This window comes from Protomyctophum parallelum (genome assembly GCF_964188405.1).
Source record: "Protomyctophum parallelum genome assembly, chromosome: 1".
NCBI classification, from domain to species: Eukaryota; Metazoa; Chordata; class Actinopteri; order Myctophiformes; family Myctophidae; genus Protomyctophum; species Protomyctophum parallelum.
In genome coordinates, this window is record NC_139697.1 from 57,121,150 (window position 1) to 57,141,745 (window position 20,596).

General features: G+C 45.7%; 1 protein-coding gene across 3 annotated transcripts in view; it reads right to left on the minus strand.

Moving 5' to 3' along the window:
* The window catches only part of cadm2a (cell adhesion molecule 2a), a 415,145-nt gene that overhangs the window by 141,201 nt on the left and 253,348 nt on the right, over positions 1-20,596 (minus strand). Inside the window, exons 1-2 of one of the 3 annotated variants that reach the window (XM_083777572.1) lie at positions 4,254-4,277; positions 1,114-1,140 (exon numbers count right to left, since the gene is read on the minus strand). The exons of 1 other annotated variant lie outside the window; for it this stretch is intronic. In XM_083777572.1, the coding sequence (XP_083633698.1) occupies positions 1,114-1,138 (25 nt within the window). In that variant the 5' untranslated portion in view covers positions 1,139-1,140; positions 4,254-4,277. Of the gene's footprint in view, positions 1-1,113; positions 1,141-4,253; positions 4,278-20,596 lie in introns of those variants that run through there. One more of the 3 variants, XM_083777570.1, reaches the window with a different exon arrangement.

Here is a 20,596-nt window from a genome sequence, read left to right on the forward strand (position 1 = left end):
AAGCAAATGCTCATGTTTCTCAAGTAACAAATGAACCTTTTCTTTTTAAAACTGAACAGTATAGAATATATAAACTCAAATTAAATAATAATAAAACATGAAAGGAATATCATAAAAGGCATTTAAACTTTTTTATGGTTAACTTGGGGCACAGAATTGTGGTTTACTTGCCAAATTTGTGATTATGACCACTAAAATAATACTAATGAAACTGTCAGGTTTACGAGGCACAGACAAGGAAACAGCTTCAGCAAATTCAAGGCTATCACTTTCAGCCCATTTTTAATTAATTTGATAAGCTGCCATCTGGGACGCGCTATCGAATGCCAGGACCACAAATGGTGGTGTTGAAAAGATGTCTCGAGTTGTTTTATATCATATTACCTAAGGGACATTAAAATGTTGGGTTTCTATCCACCAATCTTTGATCTAGGTTTGCAAATGTAGACATACATGCTGGAAGTTCTGCTATGTTATGTTGTGTCTGTGTGGTGTTTGATCTTGTAATATTTAGGTCACTTGCGGCTTATTACTGCGCTTCCTGCGCTTAGACGTGTTAGAAAAGAGATTGCCTCGCTGTGATTTAATAACGTTACGGCGGTGGAGAAGAGGACAGCAGAGGAGAAACAAATTGAGAAAGCCTCTAACATAGTAAAATACCCAGCGTGGGTTTAACTCTAAAATGGACCCACATTGAGCTGTGCAGGAACTCTGGCTCTGGTCTGATCGTATACTCTTATGGACACTTAAACCCCTGTAGTCCTAGAGAACCTGTAGTCTTAGAGAACGGTACTTGAGTTCGGACCACTTTTCCAACCTATACGTCAAATCTTTTCGACAAAAACAGCAAGCTCACAATGTGTCGTGTGTCACGGGCTAATGTTCCTTCCGAAAAATGGACGCCGGGGGACAGTGCACTGTGCACTGAAATGACATGTCATGAACTATCTGGCCTATTTCATGTCATGGCCTATACAGTAAGTGACTGTACAATCCTTTTTATCCGCTATTCTTCTCTGAGCGGATGTTGACAAAGGTTTTAGGTCTCCTAGCAACAATATAGACTCCTGCGACCTTCTAGAGAAGAACAGCAGGGAAGGCAGCACGACTCACCTCTAGCTTTACTCTTTGAAGCCATTCCTGGAATCCCCAACGAAGACGGACAGGAAAGAAGAAGAAGAAGAGAGAGAGAGAGAGAGAGAGAGAGAGAGAGAGAGAGAGAGAGAGAGAGAGAGAGAAAATAGAGAGGGGGCAGGAAAGCACAGGGAGAGAAAAGAGAGAGAACAAGTGATTAGATCAATGCCGGAAAAGGTCACTGTGCCGATTTCTGAAGTGTAGCGGTGGCGTTTTTATCGTCATGACCGTCAGTCATTGGGTGCGAGTGCTTCCCCCAAACGATAATGATCACTCTATTCCAGGGGTTTTCAACCAGTGGTCTGGACTCTGGGGACCACCAGTGGTCCTTGAGGATGTTCCAGGTGGTCCCCATGCTAAATGATGGAGAGTTGGTAACCAAATGGACCCTTATAGATCTTACTTAATCTACAAGACGTCTACACAATTTCAGAATGTAGTATAATTGTTATTTTGCCTGTTATCTCTCCTATCTTACCAACATCAATACAGCATGGAATTGTGGACAAAATCATAGACAACAACAACAAAATATTCTTTTGTTTTGTGTCTGAGAGGCAAAATGCCATCAAATGGTGGTCCGTGGCTCAAAAGCCCAATACATAATGGGCCTTGATATGACAATACGGGTTGAAAACCACGGCTGTATTCTCATCTCCATCAGTCTGGTCGAGGGAATAATGCTCTTGGTTACATTCCATCAGTGGCAGAATGGGCAGAGACCTTATGGGCACCTTTCAGTTAGCCCCCATTTATACACGTGATCCTTGCGAGCGCATGCTTTGTCTGATAATGGTGCTCTGGAGACCCAAATGGATAGGGTTATTTCTACATTAGGCTGCTGTACATACAGGCAGCGTCATCTAAAACAAAACACAACAAATAGTGGAGTGGTTTTATGGCTGAGTACTGCAGTTTACACGCACGAATGCCCAAATGCACACACAATAACAGTATTGGTAGGACACTGTTGAGCTGTTTGGATAATTAAACCCATGGGAATGTCTCTTATTCCCTGTCAGTCACCGACAGCAGCCCCGTGCTCAGATGTCACAACAACACTAAGGATGATTTGAAATCCTCACAGTAGGAATGCTGACCCAGCGTGGCTCACATTACTCTTTCAAACTTCACTAAATAATTATTCTTGACCTAACAAAAGGTTAAGTTGATTCTGATAACTCTTCTCGGGGAACAGTTTAAACAGCCAGTTTAATAATAAACACATGCTTAATTGTACACATATTGGATGTGTTTGTGCTTGTTATTCGTATGTGCATAACTTGTATCAGGCTTGAATGCAAATTGCAAACGCCTGCACACGTATATGCAATTGTTCTAGACAAGACCCACGCACGCACACACACTGTATATATAACCTATGTTACATACTGACAGGTGAGTGGAATAGCATGTGCCACTTCATCTCTCATCTCCCATCGTCACGGGGGCTTACTTCCTGCAGTCCAAAGGCTTTTCCCGTCTTCCCTCACCCCTGCATTCTCCTGCATGCTGTCTAGCCCATTCTGACCGGGCACCCATTTTGGTGTCGGCATCATGTCATGCTTTAGCTATTTAAAAATAGCAGATCTACAAGCTCATATCGCGCCACCGAGTGGCGCGATACGAGCTTGTAGGTCTGCTATTTTTTGAAATATCGAAGAACGACTGACATTTTTATAATCTGATCTCAGGTCAGAATGGGTTCATCAGACCAGTGTGTGTCCGGTGGAAACCTTTGTATGAATCTGATCTCAGGTCAGAATGGGCTAGATATGTCAGAACTCTGGTCCACATGATGTCGTAGGAGAATAGTCAAGATCCAAAGATCTGTTCAGCCTGGGGAGATGGCGGGGGCAGAATCGATCTACAGCCCCACCCGCCCACGTATGTACTGTATGTACAGTATGGTACAGTAGTATAGTATATAGTAGTAAAAGACAGAAATAGACAGAGAAAGAGAGAGGGGGGGGGGGGAGAGAGGGAGAGAGAACAGGAGACAGAGAGCGAGAGAGTGAAAGAGAGACCGAAAGAGAGAGGGGGGAGAGTGAAAGAGAGACCGAAAGAGAGAGGGGGGAGAGTGAAAGAGAGACCGAAAGAGAGAGGGGGGAGAGCGAAAGAGAGACCGAAAGAGAGAGGGGGGAGAGTGAAAGAGAGACCGAAAGAGAGAGGGGGAGAGTGAAAGAGAGACCGAAAGAGAGAGGGGGAGAGTGAAAGAGAGACCGAAAGAGAGAGGGGGAGAGTGAAAGAGAGAGAGAGAGGTGGGCTGCCAAACACAATGAGGGAAGGAGAGAGAAGCAGTAGGAGTCGACTCTTCAGTACATTCTCTAAATCTCGGCACTTGTATCTCGGAGCATTACAGTTACCAGGCAACCAGAACAACAGTTCAGCAGGTCCCGGTGAGCCGAGATTGAATAAAACACTTTTCACTCGACTCACTCGGCTCCCTCATCTTACCATGCTATGAGCAGAGTATTCCCAATCCATTACACAAGTGCTCAGAGCGGGCCTCTCTGCTGACTCGATGGGACACTCTAAAGCTACATTAGGACACATTTGTGGCTAGGGAACATGCGCCATGTATTTACCAGGGATACAAAACCCTTTCAGGTGCTTGTCGGTGCTGTAGTGGTTAACATCCAGGTCATTGGGGGGGAAAAATACACACCTCAGAGCCAGAGCCTAAATCCAACCTGTGCTGTGAGGCGCTATGAGCCCTGATCAGCTATGTGTGTGTACGCGCATGCGCGTGCGTGCGTGCGTGCGCGTGCATGTGCATACATGCGTGCCGTGCGTGCGTATAAACATAATACTGTATATTATATAATATAATCAAAATGAAAACTATTCGGAAATATCTGGTTTAAAAAACACAATCCTCTTTCGTATTCCGTCAAGGCAATTCTGAATTTTGCCCTATTTTATCCAACATGATTTAGGCACTAACATACTGCAGTAGCTTGAAACAAGCAACAGTGGATCGAGCCACCACTGGTCTCATGATGTGAGTTCTTGCAAATCCATCATTTACAGAAGCTTGTAGGAGAAAATAAATGTCACTGGCGAGCGCCGTGTTACTCTTATTTTGAAAACTGTGTTCTCTGAAGGTGAAAACTCACTGGCATTTACAAGTTTATGAGAGGATTTCCATTCAGAGCCACCTGGAAGACCTGGTCTGACTCTGGGCCGGATCTCACCTGGGTCTGCATATTATACTGTAAGAGATACTTTAGCGATTCAGTGGTTCAACTTGAAGAGTCATGTTTTAGTCCAGTCGTATAATAAAGTACTATTAGACATGCATGAAGAGACAAGGCAAATGTCTGTCTTTATACTGTATACGTCTGTATTCATCTTCAACATTTGGAAGAAGGGAAGATCAGTATGCCCTCTCGATTTATCTGTGCTTTAATTCCGTTTACACCAGGATTAGCAGAATGGCACAGTGCTGTCGCCTCACAGCGAGAAGGTCCTGGGTTCAATTCCCTGCTGGGGGCGCTGTGGGTGCTGGCGGCATGCTCTCTCCTCCGCGTCATCAGTGCCCAATCCCTGAGGCTGGGTTGGCGAAAGGGCCTTTCTGTGTGCAGGTTCTCCCCATGTCCCCTAGGGTAGGGTAGATACCCTCACAAAAACATGCAGTAATCCTGGTCTCTAAACTGCCTCCCCCTGGCCAGCCGGGGCGCATGATGGAGGGGAAAGGAACTGGTTGGAATAACGTGTTCCTTCCATGCGCCACTTCCGTCCAGGGAAACTCCCCCCTGTCAGGTGTAAAGGAGCGACTTGGACACTCATGCATGAAGGAAGCATGAGTTCAAGTCTGTTGCTCTCCCCAGGTTGGCGGAGCATCGTGACATGCATATTTTTGGCTGTAGTATAAATCTGACCGAAGCTATAACACTGGATCCCTGGTCTCCAGTCTGTGTTGGGCTGTTCTTGGCGGGGGTATTTAGATAATGAAACATTGTATACTGTTTGTATGAATGTGGAGGTTTCTTAGAAATTATTATCGTTGACCACTTGAACCCCATAGTGCCTGCATGCGCACTATTCTGAGGGGGACATCTGCCCGAAATAGCCCCAGACCATAACGCATTTAATTGTGAGCTTCTAGATCTGCTATTCCTCGATTTTGTAACCCATTTTTCACCCCTGTGTCTTGTGATCCTCTGCACACCTCTGTGTCACAGTGGGCTAATTAATCGTGATATGAAAGATGGATTTAGATCCACCTATTATCATACAAAAGCATTACATAGTAAATGTTAATTTACCACAGGAAGATGATCAGAAACTGATGTATAGTGACAGAAGATCATGGTTGAAGATGCAAATCCCAGAGAAGTCAAACACAGCCCAGATTACTCGCGGTGAACATGCGTATGAGGCACCTCATATTGTCTACGGTTGAATGCATTTCCATGCATGTTAAATATTATGTTAATACGCACATAAGGAAATAAAACTGTAAAATACCACACGATAATAGTGTATTGTATTTGCATACTAGCCTAGGTATATATTAGACATGTACATTTAAATGTGCTACAGTATGAGGAGAAAAAAATCCAGTTAGTCAGTCAGTCAGTCAGTCAGTCAGTCAGTCAGTCAGTCAGTCAGTCAGTCAGTCAGCCAGCCAGCCAGTCAGTCAGTCAGTCAGCCAGCCAGCCAGCCAGCCAGCCAGCCAGCCAGCCAGCCAGTCAGTCAGTCAGTCAGTCAGTCAGTCAGCCAGCCTATACAGTGTAGTCGTGTTAGTGGTTGGAACAGAAAGCCCGGGGCACTGAGTTCTGAACAGGTTGTGTTCTGTCTCTGAATGTCAGTAGGGAGCTGTCTGTCATGAATAAACTGTGTGAGAGTTCATGCAGGCACCCCTACTGGGTTGAGCACACACACACATGTGTGACCTCTCCTATTCGGCCTGCTGTCTCATCAAGCATTGACACAAGTCCAGGTTGGAGCAGTTGGTAGAGTGTGGTTTATTCACCTGATAAAGCACAATGGGACACACAACCACAGCTCAGACACAGTAATACATCTGGGTCATCTCCCTCAGTATGGAGTTCCTCTGTACTGACATAGTGATCGTATAGTGGTTATATTGTTTTGACATAATCTGACAAAAATACAAACATTCCCTTAATACATGAACTCAAGTACAGCAGAATAATTCCCCTCTAAAACTCCATTTTTATGTACAGTAAGTAACATGAACATTAGTGCCACTGAAATAAATGCAAAAGCAACAACAATATCACACAGCTGCACAGAACATACCTGATAAAGCACAATGGGACACACAACCACAGCTCAGACACAGTAATACATCTGGGTCATCTCCTGTTCAGACACAACATACTCCATGTCAGTGAATTCTCATGTAACACAGGCTACACAGCACAGCTAACAGCTAGCAACATGCTAACCGTTTTGTAAACAATGAAATAAGAAATGTCATATCATGAAATACAAAAACGAGTGTTACTGAATAACTTTATGTAAACATCAGTGCATATCTGGCCACTTATATGAAGCATAGATGTTTGTAATTAATTTGTTTGTGCCTGAGCAAACAGGAGACCATCTTACCCTCAGTATGGAGTTCCTCTGTACTGAGGAGTACCCACAATGCAACACAACATCTTCCAGATAAAATGTATTACATACAAAACGAAATGAATTAGCCTGGCTGTGTCCCAAGTTTAACATAATTGAACTATAAAGAAAGTATTTCTTAACACTGTTACATACACCCCCCTCAAATTATGTTAAATTCTTGCGCAAATCTCTCATCATCAACCAAAAAAAACATATTGACCAGTGACCACTCAAAAAAAAGAGTGAATGAAACAGAGCGCTGACGTATTACAGTCAATACAACATCCTCCTGTAAGGAGTACAAAAGAATAGGGTAACCCCACACTTCACACAGACCGATAGAAGATGCCATTTACACCTCCTGAACATCTTAGCCCACATTGCACACTTCAAACTAAAATGACAGTCACAAATCTCTATCCCAAAACAAGGCTCATCAGAAACTTCCAACGAAGACAGGAGAAAAAAAAAACTGGTTATTTAGACCACAAACATACTCTCAAAGTGGTTCAAAACCGAATTTGAAGGTGAGGTATCCTCAACCTCTTGTGGCGACATTTCACAAATCAATCTGTTAGGAGGTCTGACATGTCTCCCAACCCTGGTAGTGACCACACCAGCTTGACCTGCACTTACACCCTGAGGCCGTGTGCAAACAGCAACCTGGCTAACATCATGTAAAAGATCTAAGTGAGACACACTGACTGAGTCTAGATCAGGTGAGTGAGCTACAACAGGGGAAGGTGCTGTCTCAGGAGCTACACTGACAGGGACTGAATCAGGAGAAGGGAATGTAACAGCAGTGACAGGGTCAGGGAAAGTGACTGCATTGGTAGGGATGGGTTCCGGGGAAGGGACTGCACCAGCTGGGATGGGGTCCGATCCATCAGGGGTATCGGCTATGTCACCAGAGAGGGAATCACTTCCTGCAGCCATGGAGAGAACTTCATCCACATCACTCCCATCAACAGAGTCCTCAATCTCAGGAGTATTCATGAGCCAATCCATAGTCTGGACATTGCGATCCTCACCACCAGCTGCCACTGACTCCTGGCCACTTCCATCAGCCACGACATCGAGATCCGACCCAACAAAGGAGATCGGGGCTTCATCCTCATCCAAATTCAGGAAATTCACTGAGAGAAGAAGGTTCCTGTGAACAACTTTCTCCTTGCCTGTCTGCGCGTTTTTTATCCTGTACACGTTGATGTCAGGTCTCACTGACACAACGTCATAAGGAGCCGAGTCCCATCTGTCAGAGAGCTTCCTTTTGCCTTTTTCGCCACGAGTGGCTAGCAACACCCTATCGCCCACAGCCAACGAAGAGCCTTTGACTCGGCGGTTGTATATTCTGGCGTGACGTGCTTGCTCCTGGAGGCTGTGTCTTCGAGCAATCTCTGCGGCTGCACACAAGTCCCGCCTTAAGCGAGAAACAAACTCAGTGCGGCTGACCACCTTGTCATCCTGGCGGACATGTTGGAACATGATGTCAATGGGGAGACGCGGGACTCGCCCGAACATCAGGAAGAATGGGGCAAAGCTGGTGGTCTCGTGGACTGTACAGTTGTAGCAGAAGGTCAATGTCTGTAGCATCTGTGGCCATCTGGCTTTTGCTGTAGGGGGCAGGACTCTCAACATGTTCCCCAGTGTCCTGTTGAAACGTTCCGTAACACCATTACCCATTGGATGGTAAGGGGTGGTGCGAGACTTGTGAACTCCCGCCATCTCCAGAAGCTCTTTCATGAGCCTGCTCCCGAAGTTGGCACCCTGGTCTGAGTGGATCCTCTGGGGAAACCCATAAATACAGAAGAAGTCATCCCACAACCGGCGGGCGACTTGCTTCGCAGACTGATTTCGACAGGGAAAGGCATGTGCCATCTTGGAGAAGTGGTCTGTCACCACCAAGACGTCGACTGTCTTCTTGTCACTCAGCTCGGCAGACCAGAAATCGATACACACCAATTCCATCGGCGCAGATGTCCGTATGCTCTCAAGGGGTGCACGGGCCTCGGGTTCAGGTGTTTTGCCAACGACACATCTCTCGCATCGACGTACATGGTTGGCTATATCATTTTCCATTCCGATCCAGAAGAACCGTTCCCTAGCAAGGGAGAGGGTTCTTGCACGGCCCTGATGACCAGCATTATCATGGACACCACAGAGAACTTCATGTTTGAGGCTATCTGGCACAATGAACTGGAAGAGCTTCTTGTTAAGTCTAAGATCCTTCTTCACCCTGTACAGGATCCCATCTTGCACCCGTAGCTTCTTCCAGTGTCTGAGGAGCTTGTTGACACAGTTAGGTTCAGATGCTGCTCCCCGTCTTGTAGCTCTTTTATGCCTCTGCACATAGAACATGACCCTGCTTATTGTGGCATCCTGCTCCTGAAGACTCAAGAGCTGGCTCTGGGGAATAACAGTGGAAGGGTCTTCTCCAGGCAACTGGGGCAACGGCGGACCAGTACCGAGCAGACTCATGCCACTGTCACCATGGGCAATCAACACTGCTGACACTTCTTCAGGGCTGATGGAGCCCTCCGCAAGTTGTGAGACAGCTTCAGCATCAGAATCAGATGATCCTGGTTCCACTTCCCGAACAGCTTGACAGTTGTTTGTCAGCCGGAAGGCATCCTGTACTGTACCCCTGACAACACCATTGACTTCATCCAACAGTGCGATGTAAGGCTCTTTCATCAGACGGTGACTGATACATGACCGAACAAATGGCTCGCGGCTGAGGGCATCGGCGACAATGTTCTTGACTCCCGGGACATACTTCAGATCAAAGTCGAATGCTGCTAGCTTCGCCACCCATCTTTGTTCACATGCGTCCAAGCGGGGCTTTGTCAGGATATAGGACAGCGGATTGTTATCCGTCCAGGCAGTAAAGTGCCTCCCCTTCAGCCAATGGCCAAACTTGTCACAAATGGCCCACTTCAACGCCAGAAATTCCAGCCTATGCGCTGGGTAGTTAATCTGTGACCGGGACAGTGTCTTGCTGGCGAAAGCAACAGGTCGAGCAACAGTCTCACCTTGCGGAACTTGAGACAGGACTGCGCCAATCCCGTCAAACGAGGCGTCAACAGACAGAATGAAAGGCTCATTGAAGTCAGGGTGGGTTAAGGTGACACCAACGGCTAGCTCACTCTTCAGGGTCTCGAATGAGTCTTTGCATGCGGCAGTCCAGTGACTTGCCGTAAGCACCGGTGGAGCAGAGAATCGTTTCTTGGCCTTCCTGCCCTTCATATTCTTCTGCACCTGTCGCCCAGAGAGGAGCTTGAACAAGGGCTTAGCTTTTGCAGAGCAATCAGCAATGAAGTGCTGATAATAGAAAATTAGGCCCAAGAAGGACCTTATCTTCTTCCAGGAAGGAGTGACACCGTCATTTTCCATCATGTCAGCCTCTCTTACATCCATAATGGCCTTCATCTTGTCAGGGTCTTTCTTCACCCCATCTCCACAGATAACATGTCCCAGAAACTTTACTGATCTCCGCAAGAGATGACACTTCTTTGGGGCTAGCTTGAGCTTATGGTTCCTGAGACGGGAGAACACCATATCCAGACGCTCAAGGGCCAGCTGTTCGGTGGGGGCAAAGACCATCACGTCATCAAGATAACAGAGCAAACTGGTGAAGTTTTGGTCCCCGAAGATCGACATCATCATCCGCATAAACGTTGCAGGACTGTTGGACAGACCTTGCGGCATCCTGTTATACTCGTGGAGGCCAAAGGGTGAAGAGAAGGCTGTGTATTTCTTGTGTTCCTCATAGAGTGGTACATTGTAGAAGCCAGACGTTAAGTCCATGGTAGAGAAGAAGACATTTCCTCCAAGCGCAGCGAGGGCATCTGCCTGGTGAGGCAGTGGGTGTGCGTCTTTCACTGTCTTTGCATTGAGGCTCCTGAAGTCAGTACAGATGCGGAGACTGCCATCCTTCTTCCACACTAAGACTAGGGGTGACGCGTACTCACTGTGCGATTTCCGGATAATGCCCCTTTCCTCCATGTCATTGAGAGCTGTTCTCAGCGTTTCGTACTGGCTGGGCGGTACCCGACGATAGGGTAAACGAAATGGCCTCTCATCCACAAGGCTTATCTTGTGGACAAAGTCTGTGGCCTCCCCGCAGTCCATCTTGTCTCTCGAAAACACACTCTCATAGCTTTCAACAAGTCGCAGCAGTCTGTCTTTCCACATGTCTGACACCTCACAGGCGTTCAGGTTCAGGTCCTGCAGTCCCAGCTTGCGTAGAACATCTTCCATCTGTTCAGGAGACCTTGTGGCCACAGAGTGCTGTGTGACACTCTGCATATTAACAGAGACCTTGTCAGGTGGGGACAACTCCTCAACCGCAACACACGGGGACACATCTGCAATCTTGCTGTTCCTCTTCAGAATTATGGTCTCAGTGCTAGGATTGATCAGTTTCAGGGGCACCCACCTGTCCCCCCACAGTGGCGATATGACACGGCCCACCAACACATTCCTGGGCCTGGATCTCGACTGGGTTGCCTCAACAACCACTGTGCTCCCCACTGATATGGGTGCAGAAGCAGGCAGCTTGCCCCAAACAAGGTGTTCACACATCGGCTCAAGTATGACACTCTGTCTCAGTTTTACAGTGCCAACCTTGTCCGGCATGGGTCCTCCCTTCCACTTCTCAGAATTGGATAGCAAGGACAAGAACTGGTAGCACTCATCGTCAGCGACGTCAACTGGTGCAGCCAAAAGACTCCAATAGTCATCAGAACTCTTCATCTGACGTATAAGCACCTTAATAGCATTGCTGCCGACAATCATGTCGTCTGTTTGCCCTGGAATGACCAACGTTGGGATGAGCAACTTGAAACCGTAGATGGCCACTTCCAAGTCATAAACTGCCGTTGGAGTGACATGGTGACCCCCAGCACCAATTACAACAATGTCATCAGCAGGACTTCTCTTAATGTCAGGGCAGTGTTGCAAAAGGCGCGCCACAGCAGCCTCACTCAAGGAGCATGACATGGAGCCACTGTCAATCATTCCTTTCAGATCAACTGCATTAACAGCACGAACATCAGTATAGAACAAACTGTCAGCTCTCTGAAGCCTGTGTGTCAACTGGAATATGGCAGTCTTCCCGGAGGCTGTGACAGAACAGAGAGAGTCATACACAGATTCCAAATCTTCGCCATCACAGTTGGGAGGGTTACTGGCATGATCCACACTGTCCTCCCTCAAGTGCGGATCTTTCAGTTTCCCGACTGCTGATTGGAGGTCGGCAATGTGCTGTTAGGGCAATCACGTCTGGAGTGGTCTGGTGAATGGCATTGGAAGCAGAGTCTATGTTCACGGCAGTGAGTGAATGCAGAGTGTGCAGCGTCTTGGCAAACAGAACAGGGCATGTTATTCAAACCTCCAACCCTGGGGAGTCGTGGGCCAGACTGTCTGGTTGAACTCGGAACTGGCCTTTGCTGCAGCACCTTCTCCAACATGCTGATAAGGCGAGTCAGGGCATCAGGGTCAGTGGCCTGCGGCTGAATTGAGATCTGTCCCTCAGCAGGTCGTACAGGTGGTGGGACAGTAGCAAGAGCATTCACCGACACTCTTTCCTTGGGAGCCCTGCACATCACTGACGCAATTTCAGAATGATACTCGTTCAGAATATCTTGAACTTCATGAGCTGTCCACTTGTCTATTGTTTTCGACCTGAAGGTGATAGCAAGCTCAGTGGAGGGGCAGTTCTTTATGAACATACGTGTCACTTCAGTACTAGGGCTGTCTAGTGTCTTGCCCTGCTCCTTCAGACGCTCAGTGGCTAGGTCAACAGCACGGTTCAGCCTGAGCCAGTAGTCAAATGCATCCTCACCCTTCTCAGGAAGTGTGGTGTAGAAGTCCGCCAACGGGAGCGATGAGCATGGGGCAGAATCAAAGTGCTTTCGCAGAAGGCCATAAACAGCGTCAGGGTTGCGGGTGATGTCGATATCACTGTTCCTGGTCCCAAACCTGACAACATCCTTGGCTTTTCCTCTGAGGTGAACGAGGATCTCCTCTGCTTGTTCCTCAGACTGCAAATTACTCCTTTTTATGAAATTCCTCATGAGCTCCTCCCACTCCTGTATGGAAACAGAGTCTGAGTTGTCTCCTCTGAAGCATGGGGGCTCCTTAAGTTTCCGATGGGACACATATTGCAAATGGGAGACATCAAGTGCAGTTGTTGTAGACACATTAGCATGGTTAGGTGGAGGGGAAGCACTGTGCAAAGGGGTACTGACAAACACATCGGCATGGGCAGGTGAAGGGGCAGCACTGAGCAAGGGAGCACTGACAGACACATTGGCATGGTTAGGTGGAGGGGCAGCACTGTGTAAAGGGGTACTGACAAACGGACTGAGGTGAGACATAATGTCCTGTGCTACACGCTGACTGACCTGCTGAATTAATACATCACCCATCTGACTGACAATACTGGCAGCAATGACATCGGGGGTAGGGGCAGGGGAGGCTTCACTTTGGCTAGCTGGGATAGAGGAACCTGTGCTTTGACCGGCCGGGGCAGGGGAATCTGTGCTTTGGCTAGCTGGGGTAGGGGAACCTGTGCTTTGGCTGACTGGGGCAGGGGCAACATTAGTACTGAGCTGACGGGCTCCCGGTGCACTCTGATTACCCGACATCACAACACCCCCCTGAACAGGACTGTCAAACTGTAAATTCACAGGAGGCTTAAAACCCCTACCTCTGCCAACCCCAAAAGGAGTAACAAAAAATCCCCCCTTCGAATCACTCATTTCAAACAATCAAGTGAATAGCGCAAAATATCACAAAACACAAAACAAACAAAAAAAAAACTTCTAAAAGTTTGCACAGATAGCAGGTAAAAAATAATAAAAATAAAAAAACCTATCAGAGTCTCTGACCATTAGTACTGTATCAAACCAACACGTCCACCTGACTCAATTTACTGTAGACGAACAGCAGCAGCAGAACAGTCCCGGATCGCTCCGTAGCATCCACAGCTCAATAGAAGAGTCTCGAGTCACGGCACCAATGTGACCTCTCCTATTCGGCCTGCTGTCTCATCAAGCATTGACACAAGTCCAGGTTGGAGCAGTTGGTAGAGTGTGGTTTATTCACCTGATAAAGCACAATGGGACACACAACCACAGCTCAGACACAGTAATACATCTGGGTCATCTCCCTCAGTATGGAGTTCCTCTGTACTGACATAGTGATCGTATAGTGGTTATATTGTTTTGACATAATCTGACAAAAATACAAACATTCCCTTAATACATGAACTCAAGTACAGCAGAATAATTCCCCTCTAAAACTCCATTTTTATGTACAGTAAGTAACATGAACATTAGTGCCACTGAAATAAATGCAAAAGCAACAACAATATCACACAGCTGCACAGAACATACCTGATAAAGCACAATGGGACACACAACCACAGCTCAGACACAGTAATACATCTGGGTCATCTCCTGTTCAGACACAACATACTCCATGTCAGTGAATTCTCATGTAACACAGGCTACACAGCACAGCTAACAGCTAGCAACATGCTAACCGTTTTGTAAACAATGAAATAAGAAATGTCATATCATGAAATACAAAAACGAGTGTTACTGAATAACTTTATGTAAACATCAGTGCATATCTGGCCACTTATATGAAGCATAGATGTTTGTAATTAATTTGTTTGTGCCTGAGCAAACAGGAGACCATCTTACCCTCAGTATGGAGTTCCTCTGTACTGAGGAGTACCCACAATGCAACACAACATCTTCCAGATAAAATGTATTACATACAAAACGAAATGAATTAGCCTGGCTGTGTCCCAAGTTTAACATAATTGAACTATAAAGAAAGTATTTCTTAACACTGTTACACATGCACACACACATTCTTACAGTCTTAAGTATTGCTGGCATCTTGGCCAAAAACATAGGACACTGCTACATGGGAGGAAGCATATTCTTCTTCTTTTTTTTTTACTTACATTTTTATCCCACGATTTTGTAACCCATTTATCCACCCGTGTCAATTATCTAATGTGATCCTGGGCTCTACAGCCTACACACCCTCCGCCAACCTGGGGAGAACAACGGACTTGAACTCATGCTTCCTTCATGCATGAGTGTCCAAGTCGCTCCTTTACACCTGACAGGGGGAGTTTCCCTGGTTGGAATAACGTGTTCCTTCCACGCGCTACGTCCAACCCAAGTTCCTTTCCCCTCCATCAGGCACCCCGGCTGGCCAGAGGGAGGCAGTTTAAAGGGGAACTACCCATAGATAGAGTCCAGTATTAATGCATGTTTTTTGTGAGGGTACCTATACCCTAGGGGACACGGGGAGAACATGCAAACTCCACACAGAAAGGCCCTTTCGCCAAGCCCGCCTCGGGTATTATGACGCGGAGGAGAGGACACAGCGCCAGAGTCAGCAGAGATGAGCAAGGCAGCCGGCCAGTGATATTATATTATATTATATTATATTATATTATATTATATTATATTATATTATATTATATTATATTATATTATATTATTATTTAGTGTATCATTTAAATTCAGGGTTGAAAGATGGGGTACCAAAAAAAAGCATTATGTTTTAAGTAGCATGTGACGTGATAATGATTCTGAACTCTAAGAATCATGAAAAAAACCTTGAAGGATTACTATTGCAGTGTCCTTTGGGTCAAACCTCAGATTGACTGGCCTATTTGTCACCATGGCTGGTAGTGCTGAGTGAGTAATCACTATCATTATGCATTCACAAGCACCTCTAAACACATAGCATCTACTGTATATCACACATGCTAGTCTAGCACATATGATAATCCCCCCCCCCCCCCCCTCGTTTGTTGTTCACAATTCAATGACACAGGTCAAGGCCTCAGGAAACGGTAGCTGGGAGAGTATTGAAAACGATGAAAACAAATCAATTTAAATTTGATTTAGCGCTGATTTTTGCTTCTTATTGGGCTAATAAATTAGTGTGGTAAACATTGTTAATTAAACGAAATTGAGGTTACTCAATGGAGGCTATTGACACCATACTGTGTGCATTATTAGATTCTGACTTTAAAATGATTTGTTTGTTTCTCGTTACGCAGACTTTCTGCTGTTTGTTTTTGTTTCCTAATCAAGCACATTTGATTTACACCACTTGACAAGATTATGTGCGTATACACTTTTCTGCTTTTCCTGCTTTTCTCTGTGCGTGCAAAAGCGCATACACATGCACTGTGTCATTAATGTAATCAGCACTCAGTCTTGTGACCTAAACCACAGAAACAGACTACTCCAACAACACAACTTGATGTTCCCCCCCCATTCTTTCTGACAGATGGACAGTGTTTGACAGGTGCTGGTAGATGAATACAATGCCTTCATTATCCTGCTGCAATTGCATATGGCTTCATTTCATAGATTCATTCTTCTCCACACTTAAATATTTGAAGCTATGAAGATGGAGAGACCAACACTTTGCAATGTGCGTTAAATTCACGCATGCACGCACGCAGGCACGCACGCACGCACACACAACCATGCAAGGCACCAACCTGGTCATCAGTGTCTTTACTCAAAGACACTGTAGACAGTGGGCACCAATAGCAGGAGGAGCCGGTAACACGGAACACTAGTCTGCTTTCTACTGTAGATGGCTGCTCTATCCGATGAGCCACTGCTGTGTGATAGATTGATAGACTACCACTATGGTACAGAATGGGATTACAAGCACAGGGATGGGGTCTGGGGAAGAGATGATCTAGAGATCCAACATAAGACATAAGGTGTATTATATAGGGTAAGATAAGAATGAATAAATACATATATACATTTATAGTGCAATCCTACTCTTCGGAATCGACTTCCTCTCTCTCGTGGACTAGCTGTGCCCATGCTTGCCGGTAATAGATGGATGCAAACAGCCTTGCCTCACAAAATTGGGATTGGAATATTGGAAAATGCCAATCAAATGCCCAGAGAACAGAATAGACACAATCTGTCCTCATGTCAACCATATTGGCGATACCTCACAGCAGCTATCAGCTATAGGAGCATTGTCAAAGAAAATAACAACTTCTTTACCTACAATGTTACAAATTACAATGCAATGTTAGATTATCTGTTCAGCTGTGGTTTTCATCACTCTCGGATCGTCAAAGTGTCATCGGTAATGGCCCTTGTTATTGTGAAAACACTTTTGTTGTTGTGAAAACACCTCCTGCATGCGTCCAGTCAACACACAACAGTCCAAATCAGACACGCTCCTTGCATCTGCAGTGTTCAAACGGAGTGAGAAAACTTTCAACTTGTCTCATTAAATCTAGGCCAGGGGTAGGCAACCTTAGGCACCAGTGCCAACATTGGCACAAAGGAGGGTGATCACTGGCACACTGGCAAGTGTGTGAGAGAGTATTTTTGGTTTTAAATAAACTTTAAAAAGAAAATGCAGTCAAATAAATGAAGTCCCTCACATTAGTGTGTAAATTACATCCTGCATTCTACATTCATTAAAACTGAACTCTGCCCTGAGTCTAATGATCATTATAACAACGTGAAAGAAAATATTTAAAAAGAAGGAAAAAGGAAGAATTTGTTGACAAGCAAAATATGTTGGAATTTTTCCTGTGGTGTCATTAAAATTAATTAATGTTGATATGGCACACTGACGATCTAGAAAATAAAAACATGGCACTTCATTTAAAAAAGGTTGCAGACCCCTGATCTAGGCACCAAACACAAACTGTTTAAAACATCACGTGGACTGCGCCACTTCCACAATCACACTCCCCCTTCTTTGCCATGGCTTATCTCTCACATCCAGTGTCCAATTTAGCTTTTTCCGTCTTGTTTTTCCCTCTCAATTTCTGCCTGCTGTCATACATATCCTTTCCAATCACAACTCCTTGTGATTGGAAAGGAGTGCAACATTACATGTGCAACATCAATACCGTAATTCTTTCTGGTGTTCAAAAGTTGAAGCCAATTCAGGGAACAAACAACCTTCAGCGGGACCAACAGCAGACGTCAAAATGTTCACAGCAAAATAATTCATCGCATTGACCTAATTCTGCATAACCAATGTATCAGATTACAGACCTGCTCCTGTAGCTGCGATCTCAATGGGGGGGGGGGGGGGGGGGTGAGTGCGTGAACCCATTATAACCGGGCAACACATTTGTGTCATTTGTTTTTTCTTTACATTTTTATCCCACAATTTTTTGCAACGGACTGGCCTCATGCTTCCTTCAATGCATGGAGTCCAAGGCGCTTCGTTTCACCTGACAGGGGGGAGTTTCCCCGTTGCTTGGAAGGAACACGTTCTTCCAACCAGTTCCTTTTCCCTCCAACAACAGGCGCCCCGGCTGACATGGGGAGATAGGAGGGAGATAGGAGGCAATTGATGCGACTTGTTACCCTTAAATCAGATGTGAGTGGGCGTGCAGGTAATCTGACTGTTGGAGTCACAATCCCGTCAAACTGTGTTGCGTCCGTGTTCGTATCATGCAGCAATGGAAATCCCCAGGGCAGGGCTGATGACATCACTACTTGGGGAACCTACTCCTATATACATCACTCCCTCCCGACATCTAGGACGGGTGCAAACAAAGCTTTAACAATCGCTCAACACAACAAAGCATGCTAAACTAAGACCAGGCGAACTCTCAACGTAAAATGGGCCACCAATTTGTTATAGCACGGCTTTCCAATCATATCATATCAAGGTCAATGTGAGGGATATTAATGTCAATATAATGGTAACAAAAAAAAGTTTTGCCAACAAAAACACTGTCAGGCTAAGGTCAGGTAAAGCAAAATAAGCACAAATAAACAAAACACAGAGACAAGGAGCTCCGAGTCCTCAGTCACACATTCTGCAGGGAAACGTGGGGGAGGAGCAGTTCGCAATTCATTTTCAATGGGTTTTGACGAAACAGATTTTCTTGATGCAACAGAGACATAGAGAACGTGCTCTGTCGCCGTTTCGACAGTGTGAGCGTCACCCAAAAGAACACGACAAGGGGCCAGGAAGAAAGCCAGAGAACCACACGGATTGGACAGGTTTACTGCACCCCAAAGACAGTGACTATAGCTGCCTGTAATTCATTTTTCAACCAAGCAATAAACAGCAGCACGCACGCACGCACGCACGCACTTCTCGCAGTATATTGCAGAGTATATACAACAACCGAGCAAGATATAGCAGCACCCCATAGCATAGCAGCAGACATCATGGGGCATAGAATCAATGAAAATCCATTTGGCAAGAATTACAATTATGACCTTTGATGTCTTCAATCACGTAGTAATCCATAATCAATGGCGGACGCTGCATGTTTGCCGACCCAGTAAAGGTGAACGTCTCAGGATACAACTGTTGTATCTCCTCCAGGGACTGCTGATGCTGACCGATGCTGATTCCTTCCGAAAACTTTGCAATAGACTCTCGGAGAGCATCTCGTTTGAATGTAATCATATACAAAGACGCGAGACTCCAGGGTAAGGAAAAACAATTCTGCCGCATTCTAGAAACAGCAAATAACCACACAAGCACGTGATAGTGTCAAGCATCAGGCATGACCAATCAATTTAAGCAGTTAAGAGGGACAAACTATAGGCAGTGCCAGTTTCGCAAAATTGAATGCAGTGATTGCATCCACATCATGTTATGTTAATGACGCTACTGTTATCACAATTGGTTAATATGAGCCCAGCCCAGAAATGGGTGGGCCCAGGCCTACCTAGTAGGCTTGTGCATGCATGCGTGCGTGCGTGCGTGCGTGCGTGCGTGCAAATGTGCGTGCAAATGTGCGTGCGCATACGTGCGCGTGCATGGCAATGGTGGTCTGTTTTTAACGTCAGGTCATTCTACTGACTTATATGCAGCTCTCCTCCTCCCACCCAGAAAGGTCACAGCAAGCAAGGCCATAAAGACACGCTTACATGCATACTCAGACAGACACGCATGCAGACACAGACGTGCTGCTTGCACCTCGACGTGCTGTTCCTGTAAAGTGGCTGAGAAAACAACTATACAAACACACTTCACCACCAGACAAACAAGGTCTTATTCCCACAGCGCAGCATGCCGTACTATATCTATAGGCGGAATTGGTTATATCTTTATCTGTGTCGGAAAGAAACCTTGTATCTCATTTAGATTTTTTTTTATTTGTATTTCTTTGTAACTTATATGTGTGCGTGCGTGTGCGTTCCAGTATGTAATGTTGTAACATACATTCTCAGGAGTGTTGCCATGGATTTGTTCCTTGTTCTCCGTTCTATCAGTTTGAAATGTTGCTGTTGCTTGTGTGTGTGTGTGTGTGTGTGTGTGTGTGTGTGTGTGTGTGTGTGTGTGTGTGTGTGTGTGTGTGTGTGTGTGTGTGTGTGTGTGTGTTTGTGTGTGATGTGTGTGTGTGTGTGTGTGTGTGTGTGTGTGTGTGTGTGCGCGCGCGCGTGTGAATGCGTGCATGTGTGCACACACGCGCATGTGTGAACAACACAGAGCATGTTGACCGAATCAGTCTTTGTCTAATATGAAAACTATTCTCAAAACATCGTTTAATCAATAATGTTCAATGTCCAATTTAGATGTTGAATGTGTGCCATCTCCATCTGTATCTAATTTCAAGTCTGATTGAATCTGTGGTCTATAAGCTTAAAACACCCACTCATTCAGTCCACCACTTTTCTCTCTCTCTCAATCACTCATTCCCACGCTGTTTCAATTCTGTTTTACTCTCTCTCACTCTCACTCTCACTCTCACTCTCACTCTCTGTCTGTCTGTCTGTCTGTCTAACTGTCTGGAAGCTAAACAATTGTAAAAAAGGCTTCGAAGTATATAGTTTCTCAAGGTATTACATGTATACACACACAC